Source organism: Camelus bactrianus, chromosome 25 (assembly GCF_048773025.1).
Source record: "Camelus bactrianus isolate YW-2024 breed Bactrian camel chromosome 25, ASM4877302v1, whole genome shotgun sequence".
Taxonomy (NCBI): Eukaryota; Metazoa; Chordata; class Mammalia; order Artiodactyla; family Camelidae; genus Camelus; species Camelus bactrianus.
Window position 1 is genome coordinate 23,435,839 of NC_133563.1, and position 23,855 is coordinate 23,459,693.

Here is a 23,855-nt window from a genome sequence, read left to right on the forward strand (position 1 = left end):
CATACATACATATGTGTGCACACTCTGTGTTGTGTATTTATGTGTGTATACAGACTAACATACATACATGTAATTTTATATGGTGAAATTACTCAACTTTCTACAAGTTTAAAACTTTGTGTCATTTGAAGATGTGTTTGCTTTTCTTTGCCCTTCTCACAAAGTACTGTTGGCCTAACTGTTGAAATACCTTCTTCACTAGCTTACTCTTAGACTATCCAAAGAAATACTGAATTTTATTTCTCTGAGTGGAACTTTCTTTGTTAATTATCACTCTTGGCTTCACCAGTTCTCTCTAGTTATTTCAGTATTTTCTCCAAGGATTTTTTTTTTTTTAAATTATATCTCAGCATGCCAGTCAGAGTTCATCTTGGAGTGTTTTTTCTTTCTCTTTCTCAGTTTTGCAAACCCTCTTCAACATCCTAGCCTCTTGGCTCATCTGCCTGTCTTGCTAAAAATAAGCAGGGGAAGTTGAGAACTCTTCCCTTTGCTGTTTGCCTCTTTCTGCATTTATTTTCTCCCTGTTAAAACTTTCCAGTTACTGAGAAATCTCCATGTCTGTCTCTCTGCTCTGAAAGTTAGAATTGAAATGGGAGAAATTCTTGTCTGCTATAGAGGATTAAGTCTGGCTTACATGATATGTAAACACCTGCTTTTTAAGACCCATTTTAAAGATGTAAATCCTGGTCACTAATTTCTTCACTTTTATTTATAGTATTTAACATATTACATAACTTTAATTTCTATTCCAGGTTTTTCATTATTATGGCCCTGCTTTAGAATTTGTGCAGATGATAAAGTTATCAGATCTACCCTCCTGCTATATGTCGGACATTGAATTTGAGTTGTATCCTTTTTATTTGCATGTTTGTTATAGGTTATGTTTCCTGTGTCGGGTAGAATGTTTCCTGGTTCCACCACATTTAAACATGGCCATCTTGTTGTTGTTTTTCTTTTTTTTATAACATCAGTATACTTTTTATTGCCATAATTTTAAAAGAAGTTCTACAACTTGCAAAAAAAATTCCTCCTTCGAGTACTATATTTATGCTTTTAAAATACGCAGAAGACTTCCTGGCATTGTAACTCCTTGCTTATGAGGTAGGGAGGAGGGAGAAATGTTGGGAATCTGTGAAGAAAAACAGAATCATTGATGTACTACTGAAATGTCCAGATGTTTCTCTTGCCTTTGGCAGGATGGGTATATAAGCACTATTCCACTGTATCTTTATAAATACTTAAGTAAACGTGAATGCTATCACATATATCTGCAAATATTCGACATATTTTAAACTCTCTTTTAGGAAGATTCAGCTAAGAAGTTTTAGGAATACACCTAAGAACGGAACATTTTGTATGAAAAGAATTTGTTAATTGGCCAGGAATGAAACACTAGCTCAGTGTTCTTGAATTTTTGTTCAGAAGCCACAGTTTTCACAAATCTCTTGTTCTAATAGTTTATAGTAATGCTGTTCGTACTAGCACTCTTTCTTGGTGTATTTTCAGAATCAGAAAAATAATTGTCATTAAGGGAAGGAGTGAGTTCCTACAGTCAAAATTTTTAACATGAATTTAGACATCTTGTGAATTGGAGAAGCAAACTTATTTTAGGGAATAGAATTACTTGACAGTTCCAGTCCATTATTTCTTTAACTCCTTAGTACAGAGGATTGACAAAAAATAATACCAAACAGAATTCCAAGTTAATGCTGGAGCAGATTTCTTCTCTTTGTGGCAAGGTATAGAAGGCTTTTTTGTTTGTTTGTTTTGTTTTTAACTTGACATTTACAAATGTGTGAGAAAAGGAAATGTATTTTTTTATCTGTTTTTGTGTGATGATTTGGTTTCTTTAACATAACATATAATTTGTTCCTCATTCATATTAAGATACTTTCAACTTTTCATGATAACTCCGAAGTCCTCTGCAAACATGAAGGGGTATTTTGTTTTTAGAAGAGATTTTCAGAAATAAACTTCATGGCTGGTAATTGATTTAACATTTTAAAATTTTAGAACACATTAGATTATTGTTAACCTACTCCTTTCACATCTGATTTCAATTCTGTGAAAAGATATTTATATACTTGCATTATCTTTTTAATGGTAGGATGGGTAGATGGAAGTGAGAAAAATGTCTAAAGCTTCATTGAATTTTTGTTTATGAGTTTTCAGTTTTTCTTTTTTAACCCTGGTGATGTTTAGAAGATTTTTTATCTATTTCAGTAGTTTTATGTATATGAAACGTATATAATCATATGATAAAATTGGTATATTTTAAAAATTTTAACTACAACATAGAGAACTTTAAGTGGAATTATCCGAAGTCAAGTACAATTTTTAATAGGAAAAACTGAAAGTTACTTTCTGGTTATTTGTCTAACTACAATGTTTCAATGAAAACAATTTTTAATGTACAAAATGTTTGTTGGCAATATTTATATAACACTTTCTTATTGTTTCAACAAGGACTCTATTATCAAATAGTCCTGCAGGGAGAAAAATGATTGTTATACTTGTAGTTTCCCCATGGCACTATAATCAAATCTTGGTTATAGTTCTCTTAGAAAATTGATATAGTAATGGAAATATGATTTGGGCCGTAAGATGTTTGACTATACAGTGACTTAAAATTTTGACTTCCTGCCTCTTTTTTCTGTGTAATTAATATTTTTGAATGGTGCATCAAAGTATTTATTTGATGAAATGGCCTTTAAAAATAACAGACTGAAGATGATATTAGCCTGTGTTTTCACCTCTAAAGAACACCTAATGTGCTACATTGTGAAATTTTAAAGTTTATCTTCTATTATTTATCCAACATTAGCTCTACCTTGTACACTGTATTAGATATTAAGGACCCAGTGATGCGTGGTACAGATGAAGACTGTCCTTGTAGAACTTCCATTTGGCGGGAAAAATAGAAAATAAATAAGAGCTATGAAGAAAATAAGCAGGCTAAGATAGGGAAATAGGGTGGAGGGTCTACTTTAGACAGATTAATAAGATCATGCATTTCTATGGAAATATGCACATAAAAGTCTTGTGAAGTGGTGTGGTTGAACGAAAAGACAGAAAAAAGAAAACAAAAAAAGCACTAAGAATAATAAAAAAAAAAAACCTCTGTTCCTATTTTAACCCAAGTAGCTAAGCAGTTCACTATGTTTCCCTGTCTTGGACATGAGAATATCATTTATCATTATTCATCTCACCTATGTTATCAAATATGGGAGGGAGGGAACATGATAGAGTAGAAAGTCTTGAGTGAAATAACATACTTTAGAAAACTTTGGTTTAAGTCCTAGCTCTGTCACTCACTGGTTTATAACTTTTTAAATTGTAAGATGGAAGTAAAAATTCCTGTTTTACCTACTTCAAAAAGTTGTAATGAAAACCAAATAGGAACATATTCTCTAAACTGTAAAGTATGATATAAATAATGGCTGCTAACTAATTCGTGTTGTCTTTGAAGTTTATGTGGCTCAGATCATAGACACACATGTATGAAAAATGTCCTGAAGTGCGTAAAGCACTAGTTATCCTCTAGATATTTTGAAGGTATGACATTTTTTGGAATTAGTTTTATAGGTAACGTTTCAAGTCAAAATCAGACATATACTTTGATTAACACAGGTACAAAATAATTCTTGATCCATCTAGCTATTGATGATAGGCAACACTAATCCTACAAGCAAGCTAAACTATTGATATCTATTAATGCCATATTTTCAGTTGTTTTATTTTAATTTTGTTGTATTAGATGGTCATTTTTATGGCTTCTTGGACAATGACTATAAACTATTCGATTATACTTTATCAGTCAGGGACAAATAAATGGAACTTTAAATATGTTTCTACTTTAATGCAACAAAAGGGATAATTTTTGGAAACATATATTATGTAATTTGTCTAATGTATCTCTAAACGGGAAGTGGTTCGTTTTCCTTTTACATTGGGTCATAATTAATCTTTTACATTTTTAAAAAAATTTGTTTTGAATTGTATGCTAATTCCTTGAATTCTAGTGCTTTATAACGTGGTTTTCATTTACTTATTCACTTTTTTTTTTCTTTTTTGGACTGCCTGTCAGTTGCTTGTTGCAGGTATTGGAGAGAATACAGTGCACAGGGTCCCTCTTTGGGAGGCTGCCATATTGCTTACATTCTAGTGATTTATGTGATCTTAAGTCAACTTTTGAACTTAAAAAAATGTTTGATTAGCCCCAGAATAAAAATTAAAGCCTTTTAGAGGAAAACTTAGAGTAGAAAAAGACAATATAAGATTGTTAGGGAATCATGATATCTAGTAATCATATGGCCAGGGAATATTTTGTTTTAAAAAGGAGAGTTTATAAGGCTAAAAACATGATTGCCATAATGCCTGCTTGTTTGGGGTTTGCCTGTTGAAAAGATTCAGGATTTGAAACTTGGGTTTGAAATGTTATTTGGCTTTTAAATACTGGAATAGAATGTTAACCTAAAAGGATCATCCTCAAGTCTCTCAGTATATCTAATGATTAATATGTATGTGAGAACGAGTTATCAGAATCCAAGTTTGTTGTGAATGTAGTATAAACAATTGACATTAATTTATTTTGTAGGCACTTACAGTTTATGGGATTTAGAAATGCTTATTTTCATATTTGTAGCAAATGTTTAATCAAAAATAGGCTGTCTCAGAAAGGTGGTCACTTCTTTGGCTGATGGGTCAGGGCAAATTTATATCAGGCTGTGAGTTATGCATAGAACTTCATTTAGCAACTCCACATTGTTAGCTGTAACTAATTATAACAGTTATATAATTGTTAAGCTGTAAGCGGGCCCTAGTCTGCTATACTCACATTATGGCTTTGTCTACCCTTTGGGCCAGACAATTTTGTCATGCATTTTTCAACTAAGAAGTCTTATTTATGCAAGAAGGAAGAACTTAGAAAATTAAACATATATCTTTTATAGCTAATGATTATTTTCCATTGCTAAATATTTTTTAATGTCTAATGCTTGACTGTGTGAAGTACATTTGACTTAAAATAAAAAAGTTTATGGCTATAATAATAAAGAAAAATAAGCATATTTAATTTTACCCTCCTTAATTTAGTCCTAATAGACTTATTTTTATATCTGTTAGTTAGGAATACATAGTAACAATAATAAATAACAATTAAAAGTATTCATTAATTTTGTCGTGTATCTCATGTAACCCTTCTGTCTACATAGGACAATTAAAAATGATTTTTGCATTAGATTTGAGATCTATAGTAAATGCCCTGTCTAAATCTCCCCATAGTTAAAAATATATTTATATTTATTGGAATGTGCTGATTTTATAACTTACATTTCTAAAAGAACAGGCAAAACACAGCTTTCAGAGTTGCAGTTTGTTTTATTCAGTGCTTAATGAAACTGAGAATTTACCTAAATATATTCAGTGGTTTTTAGGGAACAAATATTTAATAAACATCTGTGTGCTCAGCCCTGGGAATACAAAGATGAATAAGTTGAGTTTGCTCATAAATCAGTTAGAAGCTGCTGTTTGTTTTCTGGCATATGATTCATGGTTTCTCTGAATTTTATACCTAGTGGCATTAAATCTCTGATATCTAGGAGCAGAAGTTTTGAAATTGCCTTTAGATTCTAATTTTGAAGCCAGAATAATCATCCATCCAGCCAAAAGGTTGTAAAATTCTGGCTAAATATGACAAAATCTTTGAGGATAGAATTCATGGCCTTCATTGATTTGCACGTATACAAAGAAATTGCACCCACAACCTCAACTCAAGTCAAATATTGTGAATAAGGTTTTCAGGGATAACACAACTCAGTGGAAGGAAAAGGGGTATCTGTAGCTTTGAATACCTTTCTCTGTTTTGGGCTTTTTGTTTTCTTCTAGTAGAGGTTGGGCAGCTTTTTTTTTTTTAGTTTTTATAGTGGAATTCTTGAGAAAGGGCGTTACTAAATCATGTTGTGTAGGTGAAATATGAATGGAAAATTATCAGGTGACACTGTTTTGGAGTTGATTTCATATTTCGCTGAAAGTCTGTTCTGTTTCATCCAGGTTGGTGCTCTTTTTGTATTACCATGTACCGTTAGTAGCATACTTCCTCCACCTCCCAACCAACTCAGTTCAAGAAAATGGAAGGAATATATGGCTAAAAAGCCTAAGACAATCAGTGGTAAGTAGTAAATTTTTAAGTTTTAATGGTGCAACATAAATAGTGTATTTATCAAATTTAAATGGAGATAACATTTCTTTATGAGAAAATATAATATTTATTACTACTGATTTAAAAAAACCCACTTCATTTTAAGAGTTTTTTGTGTGTCTAACAGCCTACTGCAGCATAATGTATATACAGCCTTATTCATTCAGTATAAGGCAGAAATTTTGGTTAATTACATGACTAATTGTATTGAAGATGAGTTTCTTAGAGACATTTCAGGAATAAAATGTATATAATTGAAGTGGTTAATTTATTGTATAGTATAGTAAAAAACAAACTTGTGATTAAAATTTTCTGAAGAAATTAGTAGAATTTATTTAACAACTTTTTATATGTTCTGAATACTTTAGAAATCTTGATTCATTTAATTTTTATAATAACCTTATAAACATTTATACTCATTTAACAGATGAGGAAATTGTGACTTGGAGAAGTTACAGAGCTATTAATTGGCAGAGGCTTGGTTCAAATCCTGTCCCTGCCAATCAGTAGCTCTGCAGCTTCTCCAAGGACTTGAACCCAGACAGTGTGCTCTAAAGCACTGCCCTGTGTCGCCTCTCTAATAATCTGTTACATCCAAGATGCCATTCGTTTCTGTTATAAAATCAGATTTCTTAAATCTAAACTCTGATATTTCATGGAGTAATTGTGGGTCAAAATGTTAAAGTTACCGGGGGGTTAGGCGGAGGGATAAATTAGGTGTTTGGGATTAACATATACACATTACTATAAATAAATAGATAAATAACAAGGATCTACTGTATAGCACAAGGAATAATATTCAATATCTTGTAATACCTATAATGAAAAAGAATCTGAAAATGAATATATATATACATATGTATATATGTATAACTGAATCACTTTGCTGTACATCTGAAACTAACACAACATTGTAAATTAACTATACTTCAACTAAAAAAATAGTTATATAAATGTTAAAGTTACTTGGCTAAAGGCACATAGCTAAAGTGTGTTCCTTTGTACTTTGCTTCAGTGTGTTTTTGTTTTAATTGGAAAATAGTCTGTTTAAATTAATTTGAGCTCATAGTTAGTTTTTAATGACCCATGATATGGTGGGACTAAGAACTAGAATTGAAACATATCTACTTGGATTGTTCTAAAAGAATTCTCCAGAAATACTCTAGAGCCCTAGAATTCTGAGGAATACAATTTTAAAGTCAGAGGCTTACACAGTACTTTTTAGGAAATAGAATTTGAAATGAAGATAGTATCTATATGGAAATATAAGTCTAAAGTTTGAAGTTTAGATCTTTCTCTCTACAGAGTGGTCAGGGCAGGAGATTTAGATTTTTAGATTACCTGCTCTTTTTAAAATCTGTTCTAGAATGAACTACCCTAAAACTAAGTGGCTTAAAAAACAAACACTTTATTTGCTCATACTTCTGTAGTTTGAGCTGGGTTCAGCTGGGCGGTTCTTCTACCCATCTTACCAGTGGTCATTGATATGTGTCTGCACTGAGCTCGTGGATCGTTTGGAGGTTGGGCTCAGATGGGAGCAGGGCAGCTATCTTTCTCTCCCCATGTCATGTCAATGCCATTTCCTTACCACTTGCTTTCCTCATGTGACCTCTGTAGCAGGTTAGCTAGAATTTTTACATGATGACCCAAGATTCCAAAACATACAAAAATTGAGGCTGCTAGGATGTTTTAAGGTTTTGTCCCAGAACCAGCCAAGTGTCACTAATGCTCTGTTCTTTTATTTAAAACTACTCACAAGAATGGCCCAGATTCAAGAGGGAGGTGACTGTACGAGGGTCTGAATACTGGAAAGCCACCATTATAAAAGCCTACAGTGGGCATTTAAAGGTAATAGTGGAAGCCTTAGGAGTGAGTAACACACACACACACACACACACACACAGACAACATGGCTAGAGAAGAGAGCCAAAGATAAGTCTTTTAGAAATACCTGAATTTAAGGTAAAGTGGAAGGAAAGTTAGAAAATGACTTAGTAAATGGTAGTTGGAAGACCCTAAAGAGTTATAATCATTAACATTGACATCAAAATACCATTTATTGCATGATACAGAATATGGTGCAAAGTATGGGAAATAAAGGGGAGTCAAACTGCGTTCTTACACTTGGGGAAGTAGATGCATGGTCCTTTTTGTGAAATTTATGGTCAAGTGAGGAAGGTACTTTGAAAAATCATTAGCAATTTGTTTAGCCGGCTGGGTGAAAGTGAAATGGAGGATACTTCCAAAGTGTATGACCTAACTAACCTTAAGAGTTCAGGAAGACTTCCTGGAGGAAGAGACATTGTTAATGTAGCTTATTGCACTGTACTATTTAAAGAAGAAATGCAGCTTTAACTCTTCTCAACTCATAGGGAATAAGTGTGTACCTGCTGATTTTGGCAGATGTTAAGACAAAATCAGAAATAGATTTACTAGTTGGCAGTAGACTCATTTCACTATACTACGTGATATCATGGGGTAATATTTATCCATTTCTCAACATCACATACATTTAAGACTTACTAATATGAATTGAATAGTAACATCAAACTAAACTTGAGTATATTCTGGACAGCCCATTATTTTTCCTCCTGTAATCTTTTCCAAGATAATTTATTGATTTAGAATTTACTTAGGTTTTTTTCCATAATTTTCATTGCAACTTAAGAAAATACCTTATCATGTGGCTTGATTTGATTTTTTTAAAATTATTACCTCTTGAAATTTGGGGATTAATATTGGTAACTTCTAAATAATAATTATACATGTATCACATGGCAGTCTTCGAAGCCAGATTTTTGATTACTGATTAGGCTGTATCATTAAGAGCTGATTAAGCTGACACTTTACAGTACTTCTTTCTTGTTTTATCTTACAAGTAGAAGCAATCAAATTGGACAGTTGATTATTAAGTTCTAGTCTATCCATAATCCTTTCTGTAGGGGAAATTATTTGTCCTCTTGACAGTACTTCTTTTATAAAAGGAGTAGCCAAGTTTTAGCTAGTATAAAAGTTTTGATAGCCCTTACATAGGAAAATGTCATGTCCCATTCATAGCACCACTATCAGAAGCCTCTCTCACTACCAAATATGATACTACCTATCGGATCAGCCCTCTAAATCAAAACTGTTTCTCCATAACCTACTGCATTATGCCCACCTGTTCTGTGCTGTTGCCTTACATGTCTCGTGTCCTCCAAACTAAACTTTATACTGTTTCCTAAAACTATTCCCTGATTTTATGCCTTTATGATCTTGTTATTCATTCATTCAGTCATACCTTTCATTCATTTTTTTGTAGGTTGAGTAGATACTATATATCAGGCATGGTACTACACTCTGGGGATTGGTAGTGGGCAAGACAGAGTTGACTCCTCCTCTCCTGGAATTTATACTGTAACATAGAAAGTAGATATTGAAAAGGAACTGTAAGTTTTACTTATTATAACATTGTATTTAGTAGCAACTAACTAGAAAGAATCCCCAAGAGATATTACATGAACAAAACAAGGTGTGCAAAGTTGTTATGCCACCATTTGTGGTACAAACAACTCAAAGTGTGTGAACATAAGCATTTATACATATTTGTTTGTATATGCATGAAATATTCAGTTTTTCAACAGATAATTTTATTGAATACCTACAATCCACTAGGCACTACTTTACATTCTGAACCAGCGGTAAATTAATTGAACAAAGAACTTGTCTTGGGGAGCTTGCATGATAGTGGAGGTAGCAGGTTCAGTTACCCTGGATAGCCATATGGCTAAGTCTTTCAATTTTGGGGGGCCTTTACTCCAAATTCATTTTCTCATTTAGGACCTTATTTTTGCCATCCCATTTAAAATTGCAAATAGACTCATCTCCTGACATTATCTCCATCTTCCCAGCTTTATTTTTTTCTCCTTAGTACTTGTCACCATCTAATATACTAAAATGTGTGTCTGTTTCTCTCATTAGAAGTTAAAAGAGATAAGATGAAGTTTTTTTACTTTAATTCATTACTTTATTCTCAAGTGCCTGGAATAGTGCCTGACACTTAATAGGTACTCAAAAATATTTGTTAGATGAGTGAAATATATAGTATATTTCCAATTAGTAATTGCTATCTGGAAGAGTAAAGAAAGCCTCTGAATGTCTCTGTCCATGCAGTGTGAACCAAAATTTGTGTCCCAGTTTTTATCAGTTCCTTAGGTTTAACATATGAAATAAAATACATACGTATATATTAGTTTGAACTATATGGTGTTGCTGTATTTGTATATCAAAAAACTTTAAATATCAGCAATTTTATATGATTTGACCTAAAATAGAAAGCTAATGCCCAATTTGAAATATGCTTAGATTAAAAGTAGCAAAAGAATGATTTTTAGAAGTCATTTTCAGTGAAATACCCAGAAAGTATTATGGTACTGGGAAAAATGCAAAAGAACTGTGTGAACAAATGCAATAAACTACACCCTATTACATTTCTGAAGAAAGGCTTCTATATTTAAAACTTGTATTGAAAAAGCCAGTTATATAATGAAAAGAGCCTAGCTCACTATATGTTCACAGAGAAGTTTTATGAAATTGTCAAAAAATTGGATGTTGATCATTGCCTAACTTTATATACAAATGAAAAAGCTGAAGTACAGAGAAATTAAGAAATTTCTCTAATGTCCAGAGTAAAATCAGAATTTCCATCCAAGTCTGAACGCATCTATCTACTGATCATCCATGATCTTTTTACAATCCTGAATTCTACTGTTGCCTTATTTTTTAAAAATTAAAATTTCTTTTGAAAGGAAAAAATTTAAAGGTACTCTTGGGGAAAAAAAAAGTGTTAATAAGGACTAATGAAGTGTTTTGAATTGAGGAAGCATGTGCTTTCTTCATACTAAATCAGTGTGATAAAAGTGTTTCAAGCTAGTGAGCTGAAACTATTAAGGTTAAAATGACAGTGTAACTGATCGATAAATGCTTTCGATCTTAAGCAAAGGTAAAGGATTTGGAATATTTTGAAAAAGATTTCAGTGGCAGAGACAAAGTATTCTTTTAGTCAGCAAATATTTATATTTATTGTGTGCCTGTTGTGTTCAGGGCATTATTCTAGGTGCTAGGAATTCAGTAGTGAAAACAGTCAGCTAGCTTTACTATATTAACTTTTATTAAACATTCAGCAACATACTTAATTTCTTCAAGCACATATGCAACATTCTTCAGGATAGACCATATACATGTTAGGCCATTAAACAAGGCTCAATAAATTTATAGGATAGAAATAAATATACAGTATATTCTCCAGGTACAGTGGACTTAAATTAGAAATCAACAACAGAAGGAAATCTGAGAAATACCTTAAATCTTTGGAAATTAAGTAACACACCTCTAAGAGCCCATAGGTCACATTTAAAAAATAATTTTAACTGAATAAAAATAGAAACAAACATATTACATTTATGGAAAGCAGCTAATGCTGTAAAAGGATTTTTGATGCTTATCTTAGGATGGAAGTAAGATCTAAAATTGATAATCTAAACGTCAACCTCAAAAAGCTAGAAGACTAAATCCAAGTTAGGTAGATGGAAGGAAATTAGACCAGGAAACAATGAATAAAATAATGAGGATTATATCTAACAAGAAGTGCAAGACCTGTGCCCTGAAAACTACAGAACATTACTGAGAGTAATTAAAGAAGATACAAGGAAATAGAAGGTACACCATGTTCATAGATTAGAAAATTCAGTATTATTAAGATGGTACTTCCCCTCAAACTGACCTATAGATTCAATCTAATCTCTAATGAAATCCCAGGAGGACTTTTCACAGATATCGACAAACTGATACTATATTTGTATGAAATTGCAAAGGATCTAGAATGGCCAAAACAATTTTGAAAAGGAAGAACAAGTTCTTGAGAACTTATATTACCTGATTCACAACTTATTATAAAGCCGCAGTGATCAAGACAGTGTGGTATTGGACTAAGATTACACATATATCAGGAGAATAGAGACAAAGATGCCAGTGGGAAAAGGATAGTCTCTTTAACACAGTGCTGGAAAAATTGGATATCTACAAACTCATATATATGTATGTATGTATATAATAGGTATGATTTTTAGACTTTTTTCTTAATGTAAAAATTAACTCAAAGTGCATCATATACCTAAACGTAAGCACTAAAACTACAAAACCTTTGTAAGGAAACATACACCAAAAGGAAGATCTATGGAAAGAAAAAAAAACTATAAATTCACCAAAATGTAAAATGTCCACTTTTTGAAAGTTTCTGTTAAGAAAAAAAAATTTTAAAGGCTACTGACTAAGAGAATATAGTTCCAATCATATCTTACAAGGGACAGATACATAAAGAAATTCTTACAACTCAATAGTAAGGAGACAACCCAATTAATAAGTGGATAGGAGACTTGAATACACATTTCTCTAAAGACACGTGAAGAGCTACTAAAGTACATGAAAGACGCTCAACATCATTAATCTTTTGGGACATGAAAATTAAAACCACAATGTGATTCTGTAATAACTCTCTGGAATGGGTGTTATTAAAAACAGTGACTATCAAATGTTGATCAGGAGGTGGAGAAACCGCAGGTCACACACATCGTTGGTGGGGATCCAAGATGGTACAGCCACTATGGAAAACAGTTTGGTAGTTACTTATACTTAACTCTGCAACTCAGTACTTCCATTCCTAGGTATTTATCCAAGAGAAATGAGAACATATGTTCACACAAATGCTTGCAAGCAACTGTTTATAAAAGCAATATTCGTAATAGCTAAGAATTGGAAACTATGAAAATATCCATCAACTGGCAGATAGATGAACGTGGTCGGTTTCGTCCACATAATGGAATACTCCTCAGTAGTAAAAAGACATGAAAAGTTTTGGGTATACCTAAATATACTAAGATTATAAAGTCAGGCTTAGAAGACTAGTACATGATTTTATTTATGTGAAAGTTCTATAAAAGGTAGACCAGAAAGCAGATCAATAGTTGTCTAAGGGGGATTGACTACAAAGAGATAATGGAAGTTTTCAAAACTGAATTATAATGATGGATGAACAATTGTATAATCTCCTTAAATTAATCAGACTTTGATTCTGATATATGTATGTAAATTATACCTCATTAAAAATTTTTGTTGTTAAGAATACCCTAAAGGCTCTTAGATCTAAATGCAGAGTTTTGTTTCTACCCATTGTTCAGTACTTCCTAACACCAGCTCACATTAGAATAGCCTTGACAATTAGGAAAGAAAGTCAAGCTGAAGAAAATTAATACAAATCTCTGGGGAGGAAACCAGGGCATCGATAGTTTGTAAAAGCACCCAAGTGTTTCAAATGTGCGTCCAGGATTGAGAACCTCTGCCCTAGGTGGGCTCCCTTCGACTCTACTCTAGAAAGCGACTGTTTCTGAAAGTCCTTCAGATGCTTTGAGGCAGAAAAAGGATTAAGAATCACAACTTTAGGCCTTTAATTCCTTGGCTTGAAAATGAGGATAATATACTTGTTTAGTTATCTCACAAACTTGTTTGAATCACTATTGGTGATATTTTACTCTGTTTTCTGATAGATTCACTAAACTTTATAGTGTACCCTTCCTTGAAGTTAAACTATGTATTTCTGTTTTCTTAATTTTAATTTCCATAAGCTTTTTCCTATTTAATGTTCTTATAATGTCTATTCTTACTTAATGAATGCAATATCTTCTCTTCTCTGAGGAGTTTAGTGATCTGATTTGTTTGTTGTTTGTTTTGTTTTTGTGATTTCTTTTTGCTGCATATTCTTTGTTTCCCTACAAGTCATTTTTGTTTGTTTGCTTGCTTATTTTGGTGTATGGTTTTCATACTAGAGACTTTCCCTGTGGTCCCATAATGTTTGGTTGCCTGTTCACATTTAAGAGAGGGTGTGAGAGAGCTGATTAGAAAATCTGAGTGCATGGTTGGAGCTTGTTGACTGCGATCTTCATTTTAAGGTGATCTCACTGAGACATTAGGTGACCTCAATGTTGGGTTTCTTTTGTCTTTCCTCTGGTTCTGACTGTATTTCCAAAAGATGGCTCAATTCTACTATCTGGCTTCCAGAATTCTGAAAGTTATGTAGGCAAAGAAGGGTAAAGGGCCTCAATATCCAGTATACACAAGCTTTCACTTAACACACTGATAATCAACTCCAACCCTAAGCTCTATCTTATATCTCCCAGGCCAGAGATTTTTTGTTTTGCTTTCTCCAGAGAATAATCACTAGTCTTATGAGCTGGGGAAAGGACAGATCATTTGCCTGAATAGAATAAAGAGGGGTCAGGAAATCAAACTGCTTCTCAAACAGATTTTCACCATTTTTTCCTGTTTCACCTTCATTTTGCTTCCAGTACCATCCCGGAGTCTCTTGGGGGTTGCAGTAGAAGTTAACGCTGTTTCTAAGCTTTCTGTGTTGTTTTTCTCAGCTTCCTTAGCAGTTGAGAGATAAAGGTGTCTGTTACCAATTGTTTATCTGTTTTCCTGCTTTCCGAGTTTAGCTGCTTTTGTCCCTTCTCTCAGATATTGATTCTTGTAGTTCTATGCTATTTTAAAATGTATTCTCATTTTATGGAATTTCAGGAGATAGTGAAAATAAATGCTTATGTTCAATTCACCATCTTCAGCAAAAAGGATTCTATTTCTATTTTTAAATTTCAAAGGCTTCACAGTTCTTCTTCGACCTTCACTATAACTCTCACTTGATTTGTTTTTAAAATACACTAGAAACTGTCTTAACTGACCTTCACGTAACTAGCATGCCAGATTAATGAATACTGTCCAGTCCCTCTGTGAAATACATTATGGGTGCACATTGCAAGGACCAAAAGCTATCCTTAGGTACATCTGTACACTTCTGCTCCCACCAGGTGAGCTGCGTGTGCTTGCTGGGGTCAGTTATTCTATGTTAAAGGAGTAGAAGCTGGAAATGGTAGTTGATCCATAATGGGTGTGGATATATAGGAAAGATGTAATGGAACCCTAGGGAGCCACATTAAAAGTTAATGAATGAAAAAAAAAAAGAAAGAAATATATTGAACTGGAAAAAAAAGTTAATGAATGAGTACACATAAGTATACATAGTTTTATATATATATATATATAAAACTATATATATCATGAGGATCATTTTTGTTATGATTCTCTGCTTTAACAGCTTTCTCAGTTAAATGAACAACTACTGCCCTAAATGTATTGGGTAACAGTTTGTTTTAAAATAACAGAAATGTCATTATATCCTATGGATCAAATGTATGACTCTGCCATGTTGCAGGCTGAGTTTTCACTCACTTAACAAGATAATTGTTTCTGTTTAGTTCCAGATGTCGAAGTGAAAGGAGAGGGTTCTAGCTATTACCTCTTGTTACAAGGTGGTGAAAACAGAAAGTGTAAAGCCACACTGATTCACTCAGCCAACCAGATCAATGGCTCATTTGCACTCAGTTTAATTCATGGGAAGATGAAAACAAGGACAGAAGAAACCAAACTGAGTAAGTTGTTAACTTTAGGTGGAAAACAAAGTGTTTTTACATTTGTTTGTGTAAGTTGTTAACGTATGTAGTTTTTAATGAACTTGTTTCCTCCAAACTCCATTTCACTTCCAGTAAATTGACCTTTGTTTTTAACATTTTTGGACAATTTAGAGTGCAGAGATTTAGTCCCCTTTACATTATACCTGTTACCGAGTCCAAACTCATTCTGCTTGCCACACAACAGGCCAGTAAATCAGGAGATGAGGTGTTGGGGCAAGGAAAAGCAACTTTATTCGGAAAACCGGCAAATCAAGGAGATGGCAGACTAATGTCCTGGAGAACCATCTTCTCCAAGTCAGAATTCAAGCTCCTTTTATACTAAAAAAAAGGGGGGGGAGGTTGGTTGTTGCAAACTTCTTGATGTAGGAATTCTTTGTTCTTGGAATCCTTTGTGCTTGCAACTGTCTACACGGGTCAGGTCATGTAAAACCTGTAAAACCTCCAACAAAACAAACTTATTTTCTATTCTGCAAATTGTTATTTTTATATGAATGGAAAAGTGTTAAAATCCTCAAAGGTCAAAGCCTTGAGAATAGGCTCTCCTGTATATTTCAAGATACAGGCAACGTTCTTTTACAAAAGGTGCAGAGCTAACAAGACTAAGCCTAGAAAGCAGGGCACAGAGCTAAAGCCAAAAGAACAGATCCAATATAGAGTCAGATTTGTTCTTCTCTCTTACATACCCAGTAAAATTTCTAGTACATACCCAGTAAAATTTCTAGTGGGTCAGCCTTCAATTCCAAATAGGAAATTTTTAGTATTTTCCACTTTGAACACCTATTATGTTTCTAGAATTTATTTCTCATTTATTTTCTCTCAAGTGTCTTTTTCTACTTTGTTGCCCTTTTTTTTTCCCTTCTCCAAGCTCTATGTTTTGGTTATCAATCACTGTATGATAAATCACTCCAAGTTTAGCTTAAAAGCGACTTTATTAGTATGTCTCATAGTCCTGTGGGTTGACTGGGCTTAGTTGGATGTTTCTGGTTTGAAGTCCCACATATGGCTGCAGCCCCACACAGCTGGGGCTTCAGTCATTTGAAGACTTAACAGGGCTTGGTGTGTAAAACAGCTCTTCACCCATGTGTTTGGTGCCTGGGTTAGGATGGCTGGAACAGATAAGAGCTGACTTCCTCTTCACATGCCCTGTCCTCCTGGCCAATATGGGCTTCCTCACGGTATCATAGTCTCCAAGGAGTCTGATTTCTTCTATGGTTGTTGACTTCTCTTAGAGCAGTTGTTCTAGGAAGCTGCAAAGCTTTCTATGACCTAGTCATTGTCGCTTTTACCATACCTTATTGGTTACATAGGGCCAGACTGGATTCCTTGTGCAAGGACTACGCAGCCAGTGACAGGCAGGAAGTGTGGTTCACTGGGAGGCCATCTTTAGAGACTAGCTCCCTACTCTGTGTTTTGTGTAGGAGTTTCAGTAGCTGAACAGGTAGAAGGAAATATGGTGGGGGGAATTCTGCTGTGCTACCTAAATTCCCTCAACATAAGAAGCAGGTCAAAGTTGAAACTGCAAAATAGTTATGCTTATTTTCTGCAGCTCAGTTATTATTTACTTAGAAATATGCAAGATCAAGAATGATGAGTAATTGACTTTTATTTTTTTAATTATAACACATTTCTTGAGAACTGAGTGTTAGTTGTTACAAAATCATTTTTAATACTAACTTTTTTCTGTTTCTCAGACTTTCCTTTTGACTTCTTGTCACTTCCACATTTCTCTGGAGAGCAACTAATACAGAGAGAGAAACAGTTAGCTAATGTTCAGGCTTTGGCTTTGACAGAATGTTTGAGTAAGTAACCTTTTGTGCTTTTCATGCCACTGTACGAATGTTGACTTGTTCAAACCTAATGCATTGTAATTTTTACACTTTTTCTTATATACTTTGTCTTTTAGATACAATATTCATTTGCAGAACTATTCTTGATAGAGGTGATGTAGAGTGGAAAAGGTCTGTCTGCAACTTCTTTCCCACTAGATTCAGAATATTCCTATTTATTTGTACATCCCTGTTAATATTTATTATATTTGTCCAAGAAAATTTTGCACTTCATTTTTAGCTGTATGTTGCAAAAGATACATAAGTTTTATTGTTCTGGTTAATATAATCGTCTTTACAAAATTTGCTTTTTTTTTTTTTTTTTTTTTTGGCTGTAACAGGAGGATAGAGACTGCAAAAAGAAAATACAAGTCTAGAGAAATTAATATGTTAACTTGAACATGATTCTTATTAGACTTTAATCATAACCATCAATAATCACTAAGCACATTTCACATACTGAGTAAAGTTGGCTTTATAGATTTTTTCTTTATTCAGGAAATTAACACTTTTTATTTAAGGTTTTTCCTCTATTACTAAATGTTCACTTGGTTGTCAGTCTTAACATTTAAAAAACATCACTCAGTATCTAATATGGACTTATTTTGAGCTAATTGATACAGAAATTTCTAAGAAATTGATTCAAATTGTGAGGCCTCAGTTGTATATAGAAAAAAAGATCATTAACTAGATATATTCTAAAATGAAAACCACCATTCTTTTCTTTAAAAGCATTTTTAAAATATCTTGAATTCAGTATCTTGTTTTAGTCAATGGAAAATGGTTTTAGAATACTTGGTCTCAATTACTCGTGTAAGAATTACCTACTTTTTCAGGTGAACAGAGCCAGGGTAATTGTGTAGTCTTGAAATCCTTGAATCTTTTATTTTTTTTTTAACGATGAAAATGATATTAGCTCAAGGAAAATATAATTATAAAGGCAAATTAGTTTCAATGAAAGGTAGTGCTTGTTAACCCAAAGGAAAAAATAAATGCTGAAATAGTATTATTTTTGTGGATAAAAAACCTTATTTCACACATCAGCTAGCTTAGTATTATTTACTTCTTGACTTTGTTCTAGCCCTGCTAAATCCCCTTTAGGCCTGGATTCTTTACCATAAGCATCCTGCAGCTCTTTATAACTCACTCCCTTCAACGTCTCCCCCCTCATTCGTCTTCACCTCTCTTCCTTACCCTTCCAACCAGAAAAATTGTCAGGGAGGAAAAACAGGCAGCTCTTTGAAGCTGGTACATATGTCCTTTGGGTAAGAGGAGTAAAGCCCAGTAGGGCCATCCCTCCTGCTTGGTTGGAAGGGAAATATAACTATAATTAGATTGTTGCCTATAATTAGGTTGCTGCCTGTAGGTGTGACTGGAAGCTCTGCTAGGGGGAGGAGGAAAAGGAAGTACTAAATAAATCTGAAAATGTAGAGGGAGCAGCAGCTGAGTTGTAACACAGGCAGCAGCTGTAAGGGTGCCACAGCGCTGGGCAAAGGCAAGGGCAAGTAGGGGGCCTGAAGTTGAAGGAATCCTCACAGCTAATAGCTGCTGGAGACATCAGCTCTCGGGGTGTCCATGCACTGGCCAGTCTGCAATCTGAAGCATTAAATCTTGATTCAGATGAGTGATCCAGTTAATCCATTTGTGATGGAATTACTTGCTGAACCAATCTCTTCTGTACCCAGAGTTAATACTGAGTTGAAAATTTCAGGACAGAGATGCATCTGTTCAGATTTTACATGTCTCAAAAGACAGGAGAATGACATCAAAACAAAGTTTCCAGTGTAAGAGTATTTGAGTGTCTATTTCAATGACTTTCAAAGTGAATATAAATATAAAAATATTTAAATTGATGTAATTGATTAATTTATGTGATGAAAACTAATGTGATAGGAATAGCTTTCTTTGGGAAAAAAATGATTCAGTATCAATACAGATTATAGTCTTTTTGCCAAAAAATGAAAAGTTGTTCAAAATTTTTTTCAAAATTATCCACAAGACATGGAGTAAACGTATTCTTACTGCCCCCAACTCTTTCTCTGACTATACTGAATCAGAACAAGTGACTGGAGGAGTTTGCATGAAAATGTATTCACATTATTGAGTGCTTGGTTTTTTAAAATAACACAAAAGTCAAATAAAATTTGTTAGGGTTTAATTTTTTTAGAATAATTTATTTTCATTAATTTTATTTGTAAAAGTTATATCTAATACTATTGTTTAGAATGATACTTAAGTTTTATTATTTATGTTTTACCTGGTCTTTTGTAATTTATAAATTTTTTTACAGTTAAAAATATTAAATATCTTGTTTCACTGATTTTTAAAGAGAACTTTTAAGAATGCTGAACGATTTTTAAATTTTCTGTTTAATGTAATGCAGAACAACTACCAAAATAGCAGTATTGTGATTTTGCTTCCACTATTGTGGTTTCCCATGCCTTTTTTAAATTTATAGAACCCAGTGCAAACCTGATATGTGCTCAATCTGCTGATACTTTCAGATATTTTATACTCTATTTTTCTTTAACAAGTCCTGAATTATTACTAGCTTTTTTAGGAATAGCATTCTTTTGCTAAATTATTTTTAGACTTTAATATTTTTCTCCCAAATTGTTATCTGCCACTTGTGTTGCAAACTCATTTGTGTAGAGATGATTATTCACCTAGGTAAACCATCCTGCCCATAACCCTCTTAAACTTCATTGATTTTCTCTCTGTTGCTCAGTCATCAAGGTCAATACGAAGTCACATACTGTTCTCCAGATTGCCAATGTTGTAAAATAACTGACAGTTTTATTAAGTGTAGGTCAGGTTCATTATTTAAGTATATGTTTGGCATTAATAAAAATGGAGGGCTAATTTCTAAAGCACATTACTTATTGTGCACCTTTCAGATGAAAGCAAATTATTGATAACTTTTCGTTTTAGAATGACTCCCAGATGATGGCAAGAGAATAAAAGGCTTCACTGAAGCTTCATCTTCACTAAGAAAATGTAATTAAATCAGCACATATTACAACTCTTACTTTACCATTACTACTGTTCTTGACTGCAAAAATCATGTGTTACTTATTTTTGGTCAGAAACTAGAATGACCCTGCCAATATCCACGTTGGTGAGGTGAGATTTCACAGAGGTGTTTATCGTAAAGCTGATGTTCTGAAGTAGAACCTTTAAGACCAGGTAGTCCCTGCATTGTTTATGTACTAGCCTCACACAGTGTGATGGAATGTGCTTCAATCCTCTGTATCTAAGGGCACAGCACAGTGCTTTGCAGGCAGTACGTACTCAATTTTTGTTGCATTGAATTTGTTGTGAATTTATAGTTTACTCTTTTATCACAGAAGAAAATGTTATTTGTCCAGGAGTGTTTTAAAAATCAAGTGTTATTATACAACTGGAGTAGATGGGTATAGTTTAAAATTTCAAATGCTATTGAAAAACCTGAAATGGCAAAAAACTGCCCTACATTTTCCTCCCCATGTTTCTGTCTCTGTCCACAGGCGGCTGCTCTCAGCTCTTCTGGCTGGTTTTCCTTGACATTTCATCCAGTTTTCTAAATAATATTTGTATGCTGTTATTTCTTGATTTACCATTTTCAGGCACTATATTAACGTCAAACTATGGGAGGTAAACATTTAGCTTTACCACATCAACTTTACTTTCCTTTTCCACCCTTTACAGTGGAATCATGATTTGGATTAAACCAGTGGTTAGTTTTTTTTTTTTTAAATTAAGGTATAGTCCATTTACAATGTTGTGTTAAGCTTTAATATTTCTTCCTTTCCCTTCCCTTCCTTTTCCTCTCCCCTCCCCTCCTCACCCCTTCCCTTCCCTTCCCCTCCCCTTCTCTTCCCTTCCCCACTGTCATCTTATCTTCCAGAATTTGTTGAAAACTCATTATCTATCTATTCTTCTTTTGTTATCCTTTTTTATTCCTCTGTTGCAATTTTAGGTTTGGGGAAGGAGAAGAAATAGATGGAAATGGCCAAGCCACCACATTTAACTGAAAGTCTTACAGGTTTTATTTTCACATAAACACCAACATAAGGCCAGTCTTAATACTCCACAATATATTTCTGAAAACTTTTGTAAATTCATCTTTGCTGTTTATCACCTTTTAGAATTAATAAATTATTTATGTTTATGTCACATAACTGGAAATTCTACTGTTACCTTCAAATAGGATTAAAATGAAAATAGTCCTACACAGGAATGTTGATTTGCTGGAGAAATTCATTTGTTTTACTTTTGAAAATATGTCCCATAAAAGACTAGTAGATGAGCTCTAGAGAGGCTTTAAAAATAACAGTTCTAGTGTTAATCATATTGATTTGTTGTCTTAACAGAAAGGAGAAAGTTGGCCAAGCAGCCTGAAGTCTTTTCTGTTGATGAACTCAAAAGTCTGTTAACACTCAAACGGAAATGCTTTTTAGATAATTTTGATGCTATTGTTCCTAAAACAATTCTAATGAAGACAGACAAAACCTCAGGCAACACCTCCAGTATGTCAAATGGTAAGTTTTTTGTTGCTTTGAATATTCTTTATTTGTGTGTAGCATTTGACATTTATTATTAAAACTATTATTTACTTTTTAAAAAGCTTTATTATTTTTTTCTTTCTCTCTTTCTTTTTGCCTTTTTTGGAAGGAGGTAATTAAGTTTTTGTTTGTTTGTTTAAATGGAGGTACTGGGGATTGAATACAAGACCTTGTACATGCTAAGCATGTGCTCTACCATTGAGCTTTACCCTCCCTGCCCCCGACCTTCCTCAGTTCAAATTGTTTTCTTTTATACCCATTCTCTATATTTTTTCTTCAAATTATTTCTGATATTTTAAATCGCATACTATGTATGTGATTATTTATTTGCTATTTGTCTTCTCTGTAAACTATATTCCCTGATATCCCTGAGCCGAGCACACCTGCCACACAGGAATAGATTACCCCCCCTCAAATATTTGTTGAACAAATGAAAGAAACCCTGAAGATTTTTTAGAATCTGAACTGAAATTTGATAGCTTGTGCATTTGAACATGACTAAGAATGACATTGTGATTTTTAATATCCTTTGAGTAAATACAGTTGCCACTCAGTATCTGTGGGGGGTTGCTGGAACCAGTTGAAATCCGAAATACCAAATCTGCGGATACTCAAGTCCCTTACATAAAGTAGCATGGTATTTGCATATAATCCGTGTACATCCTCATATGTACTTTAAATCATCTCTAGGTTACTTACAGTAATTTTAACACAATGTAAATATAGTTATAAATACAATGTAAATGCTATGTAAATAGTTGCCAGTGCACACAAAATTCAAGTTTTGCTTTTTGGTACTTTCTAGAATTCTTTTTCGCCTTAAATATTTTTGATCCATGGTTGCTTGAATCTATGGATGCAGAACCTGCGGATACTGAGGGCCAACTATATGCCTGTATGCAAATTACACAGCAAGTGAAGTAGCAAGGTTAATTATATTTCATATTCTGATCCATTATTTGCAACCATGCACATTAGGAGTTATTAGCAATTGTTAGGGTTACTGATCTGCTGGTGATTATTCATTTTTTTTTTTTGTAAAAACTGCAGCATATATAACAAATGAAGGTCAGTATACCATTTTATTTAATCATGGCCACAGCATTGCTAAAGACTTTCATAATGCCAAATGTGACATATGAACTCAAAATACAGTATCCTTTACCTGGGACTGTTAGGTCACATAAACACTGCATAAGAGGCTTTTCTAGGCAATTCTGTAATTAGAGCACAATTTCACTATTTCAGACATTTGAATAAGAATCTTCTAGTATATGTTTATAATTCTTGCCTCAGTGAAAAGAATCAATTATAACCTTTTTTTGTGATTCATTCATATTTAGGTATGTAAGACTATACTGGCCTGTACTCATTACCCACATATCGTTATCTGAAACACTACTTCTGTTTTGTTTGCTGTGATTTGTGATTTTGTAGGGCACTTTTGAGTCCTTACTTCCCTACTGTATCACTTCCATTTCTTTGTTTCTCCTGTTAAGTTAAAACACTTTAAACAATAAAGCAGTGTGCTTGGTTTCTCAGAGTCCATTCTGTGCTCTTTGGTTGTCAGCATGGCCCAGTGTCCAGCTTGCCGCATGAATGAAATACCATGTTTTATTTTACTTAAGAATTCTGTTGTTATTCCCCAAAAGATATGGCACATGTGAATGTTTGTCTATCCATTCCTTAATATTCAGCCTGTCATTTATATTTATGTAGATTGTGTAGT

At 33.5% G+C, this 23,855-nt stretch overlaps 1 protein-coding gene across 2 annotated transcripts in view; it reads left to right on the forward strand.

The window, feature by feature from the left end:
* The window catches only part of MTBP (MDM2 binding protein), a 57,031-nt gene that overhangs the window by 14,137 nt on the left and 19,039 nt on the right, over positions 1–23,855 (forward strand). For both annotated transcript variants that reach the window (XM_074352995.1, XM_010972599.3), the window contains exons 9-14: positions 753–847; positions 1,667–1,739; positions 6,052–6,169; positions 15,541–15,714; positions 17,448–17,555; positions 21,935–22,102. In XM_074352995.1, the coding sequence (XP_074209096.1) occupies positions 753–847; positions 1,667–1,739; positions 6,052–6,169; positions 15,541–15,714; positions 17,448–17,555; positions 21,935–22,102 (736 nt within the window). The remainder of the gene's footprint in view (positions 1–752; positions 848–1,666; positions 1,740–6,051; positions 6,170–15,540; positions 15,715–17,447; positions 17,556–21,934; positions 22,103–23,855) is intronic.